The sequence below is a fragment of the Microchirus variegatus genome, assembly GCF_963457635.1.
Source record: "Microchirus variegatus genome assembly, chromosome: 19".
Classification (NCBI taxonomy): domain Eukaryota; kingdom Metazoa; phylum Chordata; class Actinopteri; order Pleuronectiformes; family Soleidae; genus Microchirus; species Microchirus variegatus.
The window spans coordinates 22,011,791-22,028,219 of record NC_139820.1 but is presented as its reverse complement, the minus strand read 5'-3'; the positions used below and the strand labels follow the sequence as shown (position 1 = coordinate 22,028,219).

The 16,429-nt window shown below is 45.9% G+C and overlaps 1 protein-coding gene across 1 annotated transcript; it reads right to left on the bottom strand.

Moving 5' to 3' along the window:
* Window positions 1-1,485: 1,485 nt before the first annotated feature.
* Window positions 1,486-10,077, bottom strand: LOC310941087 (ras GTPase-activating protein-binding protein 1-like). The gene is made up of 12 exons (XM_083906173.1): window positions 9,979-10,077; window positions 6,788-6,904; window positions 6,607-6,688; window positions 6,323-6,496; window positions 6,152-6,242; window positions 5,440-5,533; window positions 5,073-5,346; window positions 4,875-4,979; window positions 4,673-4,796; window positions 3,337-3,462; window positions 2,797-2,906; window positions 1,486-2,686 (listed from the first exon to the last, which is right to left on the bottom strand). The coding sequence occupies exons 2-12, from the start codon at window positions 6,880-6,882 to the stop codon at window positions 2,423-2,425; spliced, it is 1,539 nt and encodes a 512-aa protein (XP_083762299.1). The 5' UTR covers window positions 6,883-6,904; window positions 9,979-10,077; the 3' UTR covers window positions 1,486-2,422.
* Window positions 10,078-16,429: the final 6,352 nt, after the last annotated feature.

The window sequence follows — 16,429 nt, the reverse complement described above, 5'->3', positions numbered from 1 at the left end:
ACAGAAGTGCAACGCTGCCCTCTGCAGGAGTTCAAAGATCTGAGGTGAATTACAGCGCCCTCTACGGTTTGGATCAATCACAGCTTTAAAGTTCTCAGTCCCATTTTCTCCAGGTCACAAGACAAAAGTCTTCAATCGCAGCGTTCGCACTCGTCTGACACTGTCTTCGTCGTCTTCGTCCTCTTCCGTCCACCGACGCTCACTAATGTTAACGTCGCGACAAAAACATGAAAGACGTTCGGTCTTTGATGTCAAACTCTGTGACGTCACAGAGACAAGAAAGACGCGAGGACTTTGATCGTCCTCGTGTCAAAGCTCTGTGATATTTTAATATCTGCTGTTAATATTAAAGAGTTGGATTAAAATATGGTTTTGTTGATGATTAGATTTAGATCTTTTCTCATAAAACTCGACTGAAACAGAGTAAAGAGCAGTGCAGGGCTTTTATTTTCTTTACAGGAAGTGACTTTGACGACGACATTTTGTCAGTTTTATGAATACATTTTCTTTCAATACCAACGTCCTCGTGTTGTGAGACAATGAGACAATGTGATGTGACTCTCAGATCCACTGAATTAACACATTTCTCTCTGGAAATAAGTAAAAGAAACACATTTTTAGGTAAAACAGCCCTTTAATAATAATAACTGCAGAAACAGCTGATTTATTGATGATTATCCAGTGACGTAAGGGCAACACTGAAGATTCGACACCTTCTTTAAACCCTGAACTACAATCGTGTTCGAAACCGACTCAATCCAAAAAACTATAAAACTATAAAATGCTCCTGAATCACCTGAATAACACAATTCACATCGAATTTACCATCATAATATTCGGCATCACCCTGAACAAGGATCAGTTGAAAATATTTGCAAACCTCTTAAGGAATAATTTTAGCGAATTTTTGAAATTCAGGGAATGATCCATTTGCTCTGATGCACTTTGACAGTTGGAGGGATTTTGAGGTGACTAAAGGTTTAATATTTTAATAACATTCAAATATTAAAATTATTATTTCCCTTGAAATTACTTTTATAAGCTTGTGTAGGGATTTAATTACAGTCGTCAATGTAATGTACTCATGTAACCCACCATCAAATGGTTTATATCGAGTAATTGTTTGGTCCATAAAATGTTTGAAAATGATGATTGGTAATTCCCAAACCTAGAAATAATGATCTTTAACGTCTTGTTTTTGTCAACAAACCAAAAATTACTCAAATGTTAATGATTTCTTTGTCTATATGGAGCAAAGAAACCATAAAATACTAATTTAAGCTGATAGTTACAGTTAAATACACTCGATTTACAAATTTTTAATTAAATCCATCATAGAAAATGGCTTCATATCGCTTACTTGTTGCAGCCTCATGTCAAAACACACTTTTACTTTGAAATATCACACACGTTCATTCACACAGAGATGAAAACCAGACCAGACCAAAGGTTTTAAAACAGTAAATCACTTTTAATTTAGTTCTCTCATCGGCAGGTGAGCTCTCATTTTTTTAAACATGATGACAAAATGAAGTGCATCGATAGAAGAAGCCTAAACAGGAGTTTTTGTTTCTTGTGTTTTGTTTTAGTTTTCTTGAGACATGCACCGTTTTTCGGGGACGCATCCGTTTTATGAATCCACGCAATGACGACGACGACAGCGACGACGACGACGTAAGCCAAAAAAACACATCCATGATCCTCAAATAAAAACCACTAACAGTTCAGCTCTTGACCTGGTAGAATAAAAAGATAAAGACGGATCCATCGCTTAGATACAACAACGGTGTCAGCAATACACAGGATTGCCCAAGCAGTTAAAGTACACGTTCCTTTAAGAAACAGGGAGAGAGAACGCGGAAAAAACAAAAACAAAAAAAAAATACCTAACGTCTGGGTTTTTAAATCCCCAATTCAAGTAGTATTTACCCTTTTTCATGTCGTGGTTGTGAGTGAGTGAGTGTTGTTGTGTTTTTTTGATTTCAAGTTCAGCATGAAAACAATAAAAAAATGACAAAATAAAGTCCAGGTAATACATGATGGTGGTGGTGGTGGAGGAGGAAGAAGAGGAGGAGGAGGAGGAGGGAGGTGGAATCCTCAGAAGCAGCAGGTGAGAAAGGAGGAGGAGGTGGAGGCAGCCATTTTGGTGAGAGACAGACGTTTGGACTGTTCAGCAGGAAACGACACAAGCTCTCGACCAAACCCGCGTCAAAATAAAAGCCCCGACGACTTAAGTAAAGGGCCTTTTTTTTTCTCCTTTAAATTTAAGGGTGTTTTCTTGGACCAATTTAGTTCCTGCTGCAGTAAAATAATAATTATAAGAAGAAGAATCAATGACCACTCAAGTAAATAGAATCCAAACAGTATAATCTAACTCGTGGTTGTTGGAGGTGGTGGTGGAGGTGGTGGAGGGGGAGGGGTTTCACTGACGCTGGGCAGAGTAACGGCCGTCGTTGGGGCCGGTGCCGCCGCCGCGTCCGGAGCCGAAGCTGGGTTTCTGTGCCACGCCTCCGCGAGTGGGCGGGCCGCCGCGACCGCCGCCGCCGCCACCGCCTCCGATTCGCTCCCGGGGGCCGCCGGGACCTCCGGGGCCGCGGGGCCTCGTGTCTCGCCGGTCGCCCTCCCTGGCCGAGCGGGTCTTCTTCTCCTCCACGTTGAGGCGGACGTCGCCTCTGAACTTGATCGGCTGAAGAGAGAAAGGAAAAAAAAATTTATAATAATAAAGCGTAAGTGACGTCAAAGGGCCAGCAGAGGGAGTCGGTGAGCACAGACAGAAGAAGAAAACCAGTTTCTTACCCGGTTGCTGAGGATCTTCTGAACAGGTTCAGAGTCGTCAAACACCACGAAACCAAAGTTTGGGAGTTTTCCTCCGCTGTTGATCCTCAGCTCCAGGACTGTACCAAACTCTGTGGGGGGGAGAGAACAACCAAACGTTTAAAAACACATCCGAGATCTTCAGCTTCTTAAAATGTGATGATGTTCTTCAGCGAGAAAACGTATCTCAACGAACTTTTCAATCTTGAAGTTCAGGGAAAACTCGAGCTTCATTTAACGCATTTTCCCACACATTTAACAGACTAAACTGATCCAATTATTCCAAAAATCATCATTAATTGCAGCTCAAATCATCCTTTAAAATGCAAATACATGTTCATAAATGTCCATATATCGGCTAAAGATATTTTAATGGGTTTTACAAGGTTCCTTGAATGCATCCCATACACTGTGAACCCTGCATCTTAAACATTAGACTTCATAGTTTACAGTCTAAAATATGAGTGTTTGATGAATATAATGGATTAAAAAGACCTATGAAATCCAAAAAAAAAAACTTACGTTCAAAGAACTCCTTGAGTTCGCTCTTGTCCACATCGTGCGGGACGTTGCCCACGAACAGCTGGTGGGCGTCGGGATACCTGATGGCGCGGCGACCCTCGGATTCGCCCTGCTCGCCTTCTCGCACTGAAACACAAAAACAACGGGTCAACGCGGGATTATGGGATTACAGACGCGTTGGTTTTATTCTTGCGTCTGTGATAACGAGGAGAAGAATTTCAAGCTTAGTAGATTTGTTCAGAGAGCAGAGAGTCTTTGAAGAACTCCAAAAAGGTGCTTCAAAGAGAAGCCGAGAGCGAAGACGCAAACAAAAACATCTTTCTGATGTTTGGTCGGGGGCAGCAGCTCAGAGATTAAATGTTTGATGCGTCTGAGCTCAATAATTCGTCACGGGTGTAAATCTTGGTCTCAATAAAGACTATTTCCATCATATCCTGAGGACGAGATGATGTTCTGAGAATGTCAAAATACCAGGAACATGGAATTTCCAAGTCCAAAAACCTCCAAATTAATTAAGTGGTCGTGTCGTGACCATGTGACCAGACTGTCCCGCACAATCATTAGATAAGAATTCAGTTATAACGTTTACGTCCGTTATTAAAAGACCAGATTCAGACGTGAACAGCTGAGTTACTCGTCTGAAATGCCAAAGTTTATCTATAAATAACTCCGTTTTATTTATACAACACATTGCCGTGCGTGTACCTCACTGTTCCATATACCTCTCGTGATTTTAAACAAGATTTCTGATTGCAGGGTCTCTGCAGGTTTCAACAAGTCAAATTTGAGACTTTTTAAGACTTTTTTAAGACCATAATGAATACAATTTAAGACCCATTTCAAATCCAAACTGGCAAAAAAAGTACAAAAGACATGAAGGAGAATTGGAGCCACAAATCTTGAAATTGAAATTCAGCTTAGCTGTGGGCTTTCTCCGCTGCTGTGCTAAGCTGTAACACCGCGGCGCGCGCGCATAGCACGCTAGCGGTGCTCGATAAATTCTCTTTCAAAGCAAGTCTAAAGTTTATGCATGTTTTAAATAAAAGTAACTTTGATAGATATTTAAGACCTTTCAAAATTGTATTTAAGACCTTTTATGAGATTTTAAGACATTTTAAGGCCCCGCGGATACACTGTGATTGTTTTAGCTTCTTAAAAGTGAATATTTTCTTCGTATTTTCGCTCCACATAACAAAGAAATCACTGAAAGTGAATCATTTTGGTTTGTGGACAAAAACAAAAGACATTCGAGAACATCGTCGTTTCCAGGTTTGACGAACACCGATCGGCGTCGTTTTAAATCGATCAGCTGTGTCCGGTGTGCGATTGTTCGTACCAGGTCGAGGTCCTCCTCTGTGCACCGGTGCAGGACCTCCTCCGGGCCTCTGTTCCCTCGGCCTCTGGTCTCTCTGCGGTCTCTGCGTCGCCGTCTGAGACTCCGACTTCACCTCGGCACGGGCCTGAAAACGGACAACGCGCGATTGTTAAGTAAACATAGAGAATAAAAAAGACACAGAGGTTTAAGTGACGACGCTTACCGGTGCTGTGGGCGTGGCTTTGACGACGTGGGGGGAGATTCCTGAGACTGGGACGGCCCCACTGGGAGGGAGGTTCTTACTGGTGACCGACGCCCAAGAGAACGGCTGGGGAACAGGTGGAGGAAACGTTTAACGGTGGAACAACAACAACATCACCGCGTTTCTGACGTCATCGCTTCAAGGTTCTCGCTCTCTTACCCGGTTTTCTTCTGGGGCGGCGGGGGCGGGCTCAGCGGGCGCAGACGCCGCTTCTGTGGTCGCGGGGACGGAGGCGGGACTTTTCTCCGTCTGGTCGGCGGCGGCGGCGGCGTGCGCGTCCGTCTGCGTCGTCTCAAGCGACGACTCCGACTTCAGCTCCACGGCCGCCGCCACCACCACGGCCTCGTCCTCCTTCTCCACCTCCGGCTCGGGTTCGGGACTCGCCGCCGCCGCTACCGCTTCCTCGTCGTCGCCGGGAACAGCTGGCTCCGGGCTACAGGAGACGAGGATTGACGCAGTTAAAGAGACGGACGTGGAAAACGGCAAATCTGCGGTCTTGTGGTGTGTAAATTTAAAACTGTCGTACCAGGCTGTCGGGTCGTAGAAGGGAGCGGAATCTTCTGCAGCGATGTCAGGCGAGGGAACCCTCTCCTCGATGTCCTCCACCTCGTCATCGGACTCTGATCGACCACAAAAACGCGAGATCAGGACAGCGAACGCCACATCTACAGTATTTAACTGTAGTTTCTAAGCGTCTTACTTCTGCACCAAAGCCCATACAGAAAAACGACATTTTTAAGCATACGCGAACACAGGGGCTGTTGGTCTATTGCTGCCTCGTGTGGCGAGCTTGCGTCACTGACGTGAATCAGAACAAAGGATTTCAAACCCTAAAGACGTGAATTAACACATTTAAAGTAAGCAGTGGAGGCGGAAGTGGATCAACAACTCATGCGTGCTGTGGCGTAAAATCGCTCAGTTTCTCTATGGACTTTGGTGCGTGGTGAACGAGTGGCTCACAAAGTAATATAAAAGTCCTTTTAACCAAATAAAACAAATTTAAAAGGTTAATTCAATCATCTGTCCATGATTTTTCTTCGTGTTGGGATGTAAAATACTGATTTAAAAACCAGGAAATACCACAAATGTTACTGTAAGAGGACTCCCAGACATCATCAAACGACAAAAACCAACAAAGTGCTCATACACGTCATAGTACGAATAAATAAGACATTTAAAAAGCAGAATCAGAGAGTTTAATATCAGCAGGGAAGACGAAAACAAGGACGTTCTCTCACCTTCTGGAGGCTCAGAGTCGGAGTCGCCGAACACCTCGTCTTGGTAACGAAACACGTCGTTGTGGACGTAGAATTTGTTTGCGACGGTGCCCTGCAGGACAAAGAATATATTCATGAGATAAAAAACAAATACAGAGGCATCAAACTGTTTGTTTGAAGAAGATAACGAACCTCGGGCGCCAGAACAAACGTCTGCATGAACTTCCTCATGGGCTGCATGTTGTTGGACAGCTCGCCCATCACCTGCACCACCACGCCCTCGTTCAGGGTGGCGTGAGCGTCCACGTGTCGGATCTTCGTGTGACAGTCGCGGAAACTCAGAGCCATCACCCGTTTGTGGATCTCCTGGAAGAAGAAGAAGAAGGAAAAAATAAAAGAGGATGAAACCACGAGGACGGAACGACTGAAGGAAACGGCTCAAAAAGGTTGTAGCGTTCTGGGTGAAGTCGACTTACAGATTGTCCGTAAACAGCCTCGGCCGGTTTGCCGTTGCCGTCCAGGCCGCCGTGCACGTAGGAGGAGTTCTTTCCATAGAACCTGAGCGGAGACACGCAGAAATACATAAACACGTATGAATATTTAACTCTGCGTTAAATCTAAAATTGTGTTAGAGCTGGAGACAGCGGTGGTTTGTACCTGTGCAGGTAGTCGGGCGCCTGGTTCAGCAGTGTGTAATACTGTCGGACAAACTCTCGCCCGACCAGCTGGGCACTTGGCTTCTCCATCACCATTTCTTTGGTCAACTGGAAATGTCTGAAAACAAGAGAACACACGAGTTACTCACACAGAAAACTTCCCTATTTGGGGGGGAAAATGTGTTTTGTACAGTTTCTGAGAGATTAAGTGATCAATAGTGACTTTATAAGGCATTTCCTCAATGAATCGCATCAGACCAAAATTAACCCGTTGAATGTTTGTTTTTTCTTGCACGGCGCAAAGAAACCAGAAAATATTCATATTTAGGAAGCCGAAACTGCATCTCGACACAATATGGCACAAAAATATGAAATATGAGCGCGTTTATTAATGCTAGGAAAGAATTTAGGGCTAAAAGAGTTGCGGAAACGTATATAATTGAAATTAGTGAGAGATATGGTGATTAATAGTCAAAATAAAAATCAACAACCTATGATGAACGACATGAGGTCTTAAAGCCTGAATTATTTCTGGTTTCTGAAAGATTGTTCCATCACTATTCTCTTTATAACACATATTCTCAATGAATCGATAAGTTGTTTGGTAAAAAAATTTCTTGCACAAAGCAAAGAAACCAGGAAATATTCACATTTGGGAAACTGAAACCTATTAGCCGTTGCAGCTAGGTGTCCTTAAGCTCGTTTCAGGTGAAAACTTAAATATCTATCACGCTGTATTTTTGACATTTAAGACCCGGGACATTATTTTCATTCCATCTTTTTCCATCTGAATGAACTGAACACGACTTCAGAATACAATGGAACAAACGGTCACAATATACTTGGGAAATTACACAGAGACAGGGAAACTACCACTGGATCACTGGTTGCTATGACGACTGCTGTGGTAACCATAGAGCCGGACGACAACAGAAGCAACGTCGTCGTCGGTGAGGGGGAAACTTTTTGACGGTTAATAAACCGTCATTGGCCAGTTTGCGTTTCCTAAGACGCTTTGGAGAATTAAAATTCCTGTAATAAGTGAATCATGCGGTCGTAACGACAGAGTCAGACAACAGTCACATGATTTCACCAACACGTCCATCATCACTTTTTATACTTTAATCGTTCTGGGCCGTGGTGAAATGTTGGCACCATAAAATCAGACGTGTGCTTACTAAGCACTAATATGGAGGCGGGGTCGACTGTTAAAATGGATGTGAATGTGTGCAATCACAACAGTATTCAAGGTTTCACTGCAAGCTAACATTAAAACTTTATTTTATTCTACTTTTCGTTAGCCAGACTAGCCAACAACATGGCTGTACGTGATATTTTGAGCATATACACATACAAAACACCAGTTTGTGTTATTAGTGTACAATTTATTTGCCTAGCTTCTGGGAGAAAAAGACAGCTAGCTTAAGCTTTTATTTATGCAAGTAATAATTTTGTACAGGAAGTACGTTTTTATTTGTTTTGAATGCATAAATGTTAACTTTTGTCCTAAGTTTTGCCTGTGATCACATTATCTTATACAAACTGTATTGTTTTGATGCCATAATACACTACGAATTGAATACATTTTTTTTACCGAGAATCGATTTTATTATCGAATCGTGACCCTAAGAATTGGAATAGAATCACATCCCTAGTGTACAGTTGATTTACAGAATTGCTAGTGCTAGTAGAACACGCAAATTCCAACTGCTAATAGAACGCGCCGTTAGCCTACGTAGTACACTCGGTATCCCACAATGCACTAGGAAAACTAAGTGCAACCGACACAAACAAGTGTTTATCAAATGTTTTAAACCAGGAAACTGCACCAAAACGGTGCAGGATCCTGGAACTATTTAATCGGCCATTTTTCCATTCACCTACTTTTATTTAATTTTGAATGGGTAAACCATGCGCAAACACTTCCTGTCTAGATCGTGCACTCCATTGAAAACCGTGGATCCAATAATAAAAAAAAAGTGCAGTTTAATGACATGTCTGCCACACCTGTCTGTCTGCACAAACCCAGAGCAGCCATCTGTTGTTCTGACACACACTTAACCAACACACACACACACACAAGCAGCAACCATTAACTGACTGGATGAGCAAGTAAATTCAAAAGAGAGAGAGCTGAACATGTGCCTGAAACACTCCAGGCCACATTCCCTCATTTTATCTCAAATCTAATCTCGTTTTCCCGGCAACACACAAATCAGATTTGAGTATCAGCCGCACCAAAAAAACCACCATCCCTACAGTTTTCTGTATTTAAAATACAGATTTTAGTGTTGTAACAAACACAATTAATTAGATATTAATCGATTGGTCGACCAAGTTGATTTAAGGCGAACACGAGTGTGTGTGGAGATGTTACAGTACAGCAGCCGGTGCGAAAGTGGGAGCATGGCATGCGGACAAAGGACACGATGTGCCCGCAGTGACGGCGCCTGGCACCGGCCTACACACGCTCCAGCACCGGGTACGGTGGGTCCAAAGCGGCCGCGATTGTGGTGGTGGTGGTGGGGGGGGTTCCAGCCCGTCCACCCGGCAGGTAACCTCCGGCACCATGGCCGGCCCCAGTGCGGAGCTAACACCGCGACAGCTGGGCCCCACAGACGGGGCTAGGGCTCGGTTACAGGAGCAGCCACCCCCAACACGTGTCCCGGCCGGAGCCCGGCATCTCCGTTTTCCCCCTTACCAATGTCGCGTTTCCACACTTCAAGTCAACCATCTTATAAAAAGGTATGATATACAAATAAAAACGCAATCAACAGATGTTAAAGTAAACTACATAGGGGCTAAATGTGGCGGGTAAGGCGGTAAAGAAAGGACCGGAAAGGAGGGAGTCACGACAAGTGGGCCCCGAGTGAAACCAGCCTGTAATGGCGGCGATAAAAGACAATACAGTAAAACTGCGTGTATTTAAAACACACTACACCATCAAGGAGCAAGTATTACACGTATAACACAATAGTGTTGTCGCCTAAAGTGTGAAATTGTGGATAAAATAACTGCGACACGGCAGAACAACAGCTAGCTTCTCTCCCCGTTAGCTCCGTTAGCTCTCGCGGCTAATGACGGAGCCCCGGAAAAGCTGACCCGCTTCACCCCGGACAAACGCGGTCAAAAGCGGACACATTACACAGCTACTACATGGTTATTGATGCGTTATCAGACGGCGCAACTTACCAGTGGGTCAATTATAAAAAATAATATACAGGTCGTTGATTTAGAAACGAGTGATTTCTGACAATCACCTCAGCGGCTGCTGCCAGACACACTAGCGGCTTCACAACGTGCTGGTGCTCGCTTACCGGTTTCTGCTCCGCAACCAAGCTTGGTGTCCCGCCCCTCGCCGGGGCCTCTTAGCCAATCCGATGCGAGCGTGTGGACTCGTCCGCCAATCGCAAGGCGCTGCTGCGAGGACGGAGCCCTCGGGGGGACCAATCACGTCACAGGAATGTTCGAAGAGGGCGCTTGTTTTACTCCCTGGCATCTACCGGTAAGGGAGAGAAGGGTAGGGAAGCGGTGCACCGGTGCGTGTTCGCCGCTTGATGGCGACAAAGGCGTGTTTAATTAAGCGTGTGGACTGGTTTCAGTGGAGGGAATGAGTCAGTTTTGATTCAAAATGAATCTTTTACTCGATATTTATATAAAATACAGTTTAATTAAAGGTAAAAGCATTACTTAAAGGGACACTGTGTAGTATTTATGAGTTTATATAACCCAAAATCCACTTTTTTATACATATTATGTGCTCCTGCATTGTCTAGTCGCTGTATAATAGTTTTTGTTTCATTTTCGTAGTGTTTCAAAAAGTCATGTAAAATAACATGGTCGCGGCCGTGGTTGCATAGCCACTGTTAGCAGCGAGACGCCATGTTTCTACCGGAGCCTGTAAGGACAAACACGAGAGAACAAATCAAGCGTCTCTTTACTTGTAGCGGAAGCCCAGCTAACCGGAAACCGCGGTTGCTAGGCGGAAGTTCCATTGCGCGCGTAGCCTATTAAAGCCCCTGTATCCAATGACGTAAACACGGAAGTTTAACATTTCTTCAGAGATGTTCTACTCTGGATTTGGTGCCTTCTTGAACCTTGCTCTGGATGTACCAAGTGCTAATTTGGCAAATTGACTGTAGTGAAGTTCCGTCCACATGTGGTGTACCTTAAATTTGGCCTTTCCTTTGATCTATGCATTACCTTTCAAGTTGTTTTTGCTAATCAGTTTGAAAGTCAGTTATGCACCAATGCAGAATTTTCTCAAACCTCACCACAACTGGAAAAAAACCAACAACAACCAAAGAGTGGTTAGGGGTCGCCACAGCGGATTACATCACCATATGTCATCATGGTATTTATGGCATGTTTCCTTGCGGGAGCAGCAGTCACCAGGACTGTCAGGAGACTCTTCGAGTACTTCCTCCCTGTTCAAGAGCGAGGCCGAGGTGATTCTGTGGCCTCGGTTTCTGCTCGTACCAAAGAGGCGGAGGTCAGGCTGAGGGCCGCCGCTCAAGAAGTCCCCGCGGTCCTGTTCAGTGCTGCATCTCTGGAGGGAACCGGTGTCCCAGAAGTCATGGTCTGTTCTGCAGCAAGAGATGATGCCTTAGTCATAGTTGAAACCGCAGCAGAAGACCCCCGAGTTCCCTCAACCATGTACATCATTGTAAAACAAGTAGGCGTCTGTGGTTCCAACCTCATGTTCGACAACAGAACCTCACCTTACGCTGAACCCCAAGAGGAAATCGGTGGTCCCGTCTTCGGGGAAGACTACGCGGCAAGAAAAGACAACTTCATTCCTTTTGTCCTGGCTGACGCGGCAGCACAAGAACACTCCTGGTTTCCATCAGCAATGGCGGACTTTGCAGAACACGAGGACACCCGTGTTCCAACAGTAGTGTTCAACGCTGCAGCTCAAGAAGTTCCTGCATTTGTGTTTGACTCTGCAACTCGAGAGGAAATTGACTTAGACTCTGAAGACTATCTTCCTGTCACCCTGGAAGACCACTGGTTTCCCTCAGAAATGACTTACATCGTAGAACAAGAGGACATCCGTGACCCCCCAGTTGTCCCTGCGGTTGTGTTTGACTCTGCAGCTCCAGAGGAACTTGATGGCCACATGTTTGGAGACTCTGAAGCAAGAAAAGACAACTGTCTTCCCGTCGTCCTGGTTGATGTTGCAGCACAAGGAGACCCCTGGGTTCCCTCGTCGATGAGCGACTCCGAAGAACAAGAGGACACCCATGTTCCCATAGTTGTGTTGACTGCCGCAACACAAGAAGTCCCTGCGGTTGTGTTCGACTCTGCGCAAGAAGAGGAAATTGGTGGCCACATGTTTGGAGACTCTGAAGCGAGACAAGACAATTGTCTTCCTGTCGTCCTGGTTGATGCCGCAGCACAAGAAGACCACTGGGTTCCCTCAGCAATTGACAACACTATAGAACAAGAGGACATCCATGATCCCATTGTTGTGTTGACCGCCGCAACACAAGAGGTCCCTGCAGTTGTGTTTGACTGTGCAGCTGAAGAGGAAATTGGTGGCCACATAGTCGGGGTAGACCCTGCAGCAAGAAACAACTGTCTTCCTGTTATCTTGGTTGACGTCGCAGCACAAGAAGACCCTTTGGTTCCCTCTGCAACGAACAACACTTTAGACCAAGAGGACGCCTGTGTTCTTACAGTCATGCTCAATGCCACAGCGCAAGAAGCCCCCGCAGTAGCGTTTGATTTTGCAGCTCAAGAGGAACTCGGTGTCCTTGAATCCATGGTTGATGGCGAAACACTAGAAGACGCCTGCTTTCCTGAAGCCATTTATGATGCAGTAGCGCACGAGTACACCCATCGGCCCGCAATCGTGTTTGATGCCTCGGCACAAGAAGAACCTACGATTGAGTTGCAAGCTGCGTCTCGAGAGCACACGGGCATCCCTGTAATTGTGATTGATGCCGCAGCACAGGAAGACCCCTCCGTTCCTTCAGCCACGTACAGCATCGTAGAACAAGAGGAACATGTTCTTACAGCCATATTCAACGCCACAGCCCAGGAAGCCCCTGTAGTCACGTTTGCAGCTCGAGACGAAACCACCGTCCCCATCGTCATCGTTGATGCCAAAGCACGGGAAGACACCGTGTATGAGGCGGTAGCACAAGAAGACACCCGAGTTTCAGCATTTTTGTTTGATGCCGCAGCTCAAGAAGACGCCTGTTTTCCCAAAGCTGTGTACGACGCGGTAGCACAAGTAGACACTCCTGAACCTGCATTTGTGTTCGAGGCTGCATCTCAGGAGCACAACGCTGTCCCAGTGATTGTGTTCAACGCCGCAGTACAAGAAGGCGCCCGTTTTCCCGAAGCTGTGTACGACGCGGTAGCACAAGTAGACGCTCCCGTGTCAGCAGTTGGATTAGATGCCCAAAAATACCCTGCAATTGTGTTTGACGCTGTGTCTGAAGAGCACACTGGTGTCCGTGTAGGTAAGGTCGTCACAGCAGAACAAGAAGACACCCGAGCTCTCAAAGCATCCCAAGAGCACATTGGTGTCCCTGTAGTCACGGTTGATGCTTCAGCAGAAAGACACCACAAAACTGTGTTTGACACAACAACACAAGAAGATCCTGCAATTGCGTTTGAAGCTGCAACGCAAGAGACAATTGATGTCCCAACAGTTGTGGTTGATGCCACCACGCAAGACACCCGTTTTCCCTTCGCTGATAATCGAGCAGTAGCAAAAGGAGACTCGCGTATTCCCGATTTAGTGGTCAGTACTGCAGCTTATGAGCCCACCGGTGTCCCAGTAGTCATGGCTGACATCACAGCACTAGAAGACACACGTTTTCCCAAAGCCATGTATTACGCATTAGCACAAGAAGACACTCCCACAGACGTATTAGATGCCACGGCACAGGAAGACCCTACAATTGTGTTTGAATCTGCATCTCAAGAGCACACCGGTGTCCCCGTTGTCGTGATCAATGCCGCAGCACAACTGGACCCTGCCATCGTGTTCAAAGCTGCGTCTGGAGAGCTACCCGCAGCTATGGATGCTACAACAGCACAAAAAGACACCTGGGCTCCAAAACTAGCGGTCAGCACAGTAGCTCCAGTGCACCCTGGTGTCCCTGTAGCCGTGATTGATGCCACAACACAAAACGACCCATGCGTTCTCTCGGCTGTAGAACAGGAGGACGCCTGTGTTTCCACAGTCATGATCAACGGCACAACACAAGATTTCAATACCACAGTACAAGAAAACCCCTGCGCTCCCATAGTCTTAGTCGATGGCACAGCAGAAGACCCCTGTATTTCCTCAAACATGTACAACATTGTACAACAACGTGACGCCTGCCTTCCCACCGTCGTGTTTGAAGCTGTCGTTCAAGAACATCCCGCGATTGTGTTAGAAGCCGCATCCGAGGAGCAGACCGGCGTCCCTGTAGTCGTAATGGAGGCCGCGGCTAAAGACGAAACCTGCGTTTCCAAAGCCATGTGTGACGCCAAGGCAGAAAACGAGGACACGTCTTTTTTTTTTTTTGACGGCGCATCTCAGGATCCTCTTCTCCTGCAAGAAGACGCTCGCGTCCTCTTCGACCTCACAGCAACGGCAGGGGAGAGCGACTGCGCCACGAACGAGGAAGAGGACGTAACGCGATCGGATTTGTCCACGTACCCGTCTGGATCCAGTGGCGACTACGACGTCAGAGTCGAGTACGGCTCCAGCGACGACGGCGAAGACCAGTGCGACCCCGGCGACGACTCCGGAGACCAGTACGACTCCAGCGACGAGTGCAACTGCAGCGACCCTTACGACTCCAGTAACAAATACGACTCTGGCGATCAGTACGGCGACAGCGACGAGTACAACTCTGGCGACCAGTGCGAGTTCTACGACGAGTCCAAAGTGCAAGTACGGAATGGTTTTAACCCCATTAACACCAGATTTTATTAAGCTTTATTGGCGGTCCCTTCTCGGTGCCAAAGCAACCCATTACTGTGTCAGTGAATGTGCTTGTGGTTATCTAGTAATATATGGCGAGTAAACAAACAAAACAAAAGACGGGTGTGCTTCGGTTTCCATCATGTTGGGCTTCTACAGAAGCTAGTAGACATTGCTTCTCTGTGGTCGTTGTGATTGTTTCCCTATTTTCTTAGATTGTGTAGTTGGCGCACAGAAAACGAATTGTATCAAAGTTATGGTTAATTTATTCATCCCTGTGGTGAAATTCATCCTCTGCATTTTACCCCATTATCCCCTACTAGGAACCTTCCTAGAATTAGGAGCAGTGCCAGCAGTACAACTCCAGAGTGAATGTCAGTGCCTTAAAGTCAGGAGCATTACCCTCACATTGTTTCGATGCTATGAGGAACACAGCTAGCACCCAGAGAAAACCCCCACTCTAACCCGGAGAGAACGAGCACACTTGACTCAAGGACGTGGGGTGAACCTTCTGAAAGATGTTCTACCCTTAAGTGGCACCTCCACAGTGGATAAGGTTCACCTCCCTCTGTCTACATCATATACCACAGTCCTTACAAGTAGCTGCTTGGATCTTGATCCACGGGTTTTAGCTGATTATAGACCCGTATCCAACCATCCCCTTCTGTCCAAGAACCTCAGGAAAACTGTCGCCAATCGGTTGTGATGGTGGATTTATCGCCGCGTCCTCGTCTTATTAGACCTCAGTGCTACGTCGGCGTACATTTGCTCTGTTGTTGCCCGACAAAGACGAGTCCTGCCACGTCCTCTCTCCATTGTTTGTTCATTCATTTGTAAATTATATGTTTGTATCGTCTTGGAGGACTATTGTAATTTACCTTTTGAGACAAATAAAGCATTACCTTGGTTTAAGTCTGACTTCCATTGAGTTTTTGGGCCCAAATGTGCTACTTCAGTGCTTTTTCAAGTTGTCGGTCTTTCCTTGATGTTTAGAAACTTTGCTAAACTCGTATCACGGCTGCTTGTGCAAATGAGGTGCGTTCAGGTCACTTCACTCCGTTACAAATTGGATGATTTAGATGCATCCTTTGATTCAGTGAGTCATACCTCGTATCCCTTTAAGACCATTTGCTCACGTGGTGGAAAGAAAAGGGATTATGAGGTCGGAGCAACCTGGACCTTTGACGGCTAATCCCCGAGTTTAGCGGAATGTTGAAAGGACTCATTATGTATGGATAAGGAACCCCCAAACAACACATTTGAATCTAAAACTGAGCGATACCTGCTGGGTTTACATGGGCTTTTGTTCCCAATTCACTCCCAGGTCAAATGATTCCTTCATACACGAGGGCATTCTCATTAGGGAGTGATAATATGGTGGCTAGCCACTAGGGGGCGACTCTTCTGGAAGGGAGTTTGAATGTACGTAGGTCTGTGGGGAAATTGGCAACTCATTGTAAACATTTTCAGATTTGTTTGTACAATAGAACGTGGTTGTGTTCCAATTTAGAGGAAAGTCTAATCAAATATAGGGTGTATATGGGTGGGCACCGGTGTGATTGACAGCTGGTATCGTCCAATAGGGGCCTGGTTTGTGATTGTGGAGGCTTAGATTAGATTATTATGGGCGAGGTGTTAGGAGTTCCTTTTGTCAATTCTGCTGCAACACTTAAGACCTAGTGGCCGTTAGCCGTGAATGTTTGTAGCGCTAGT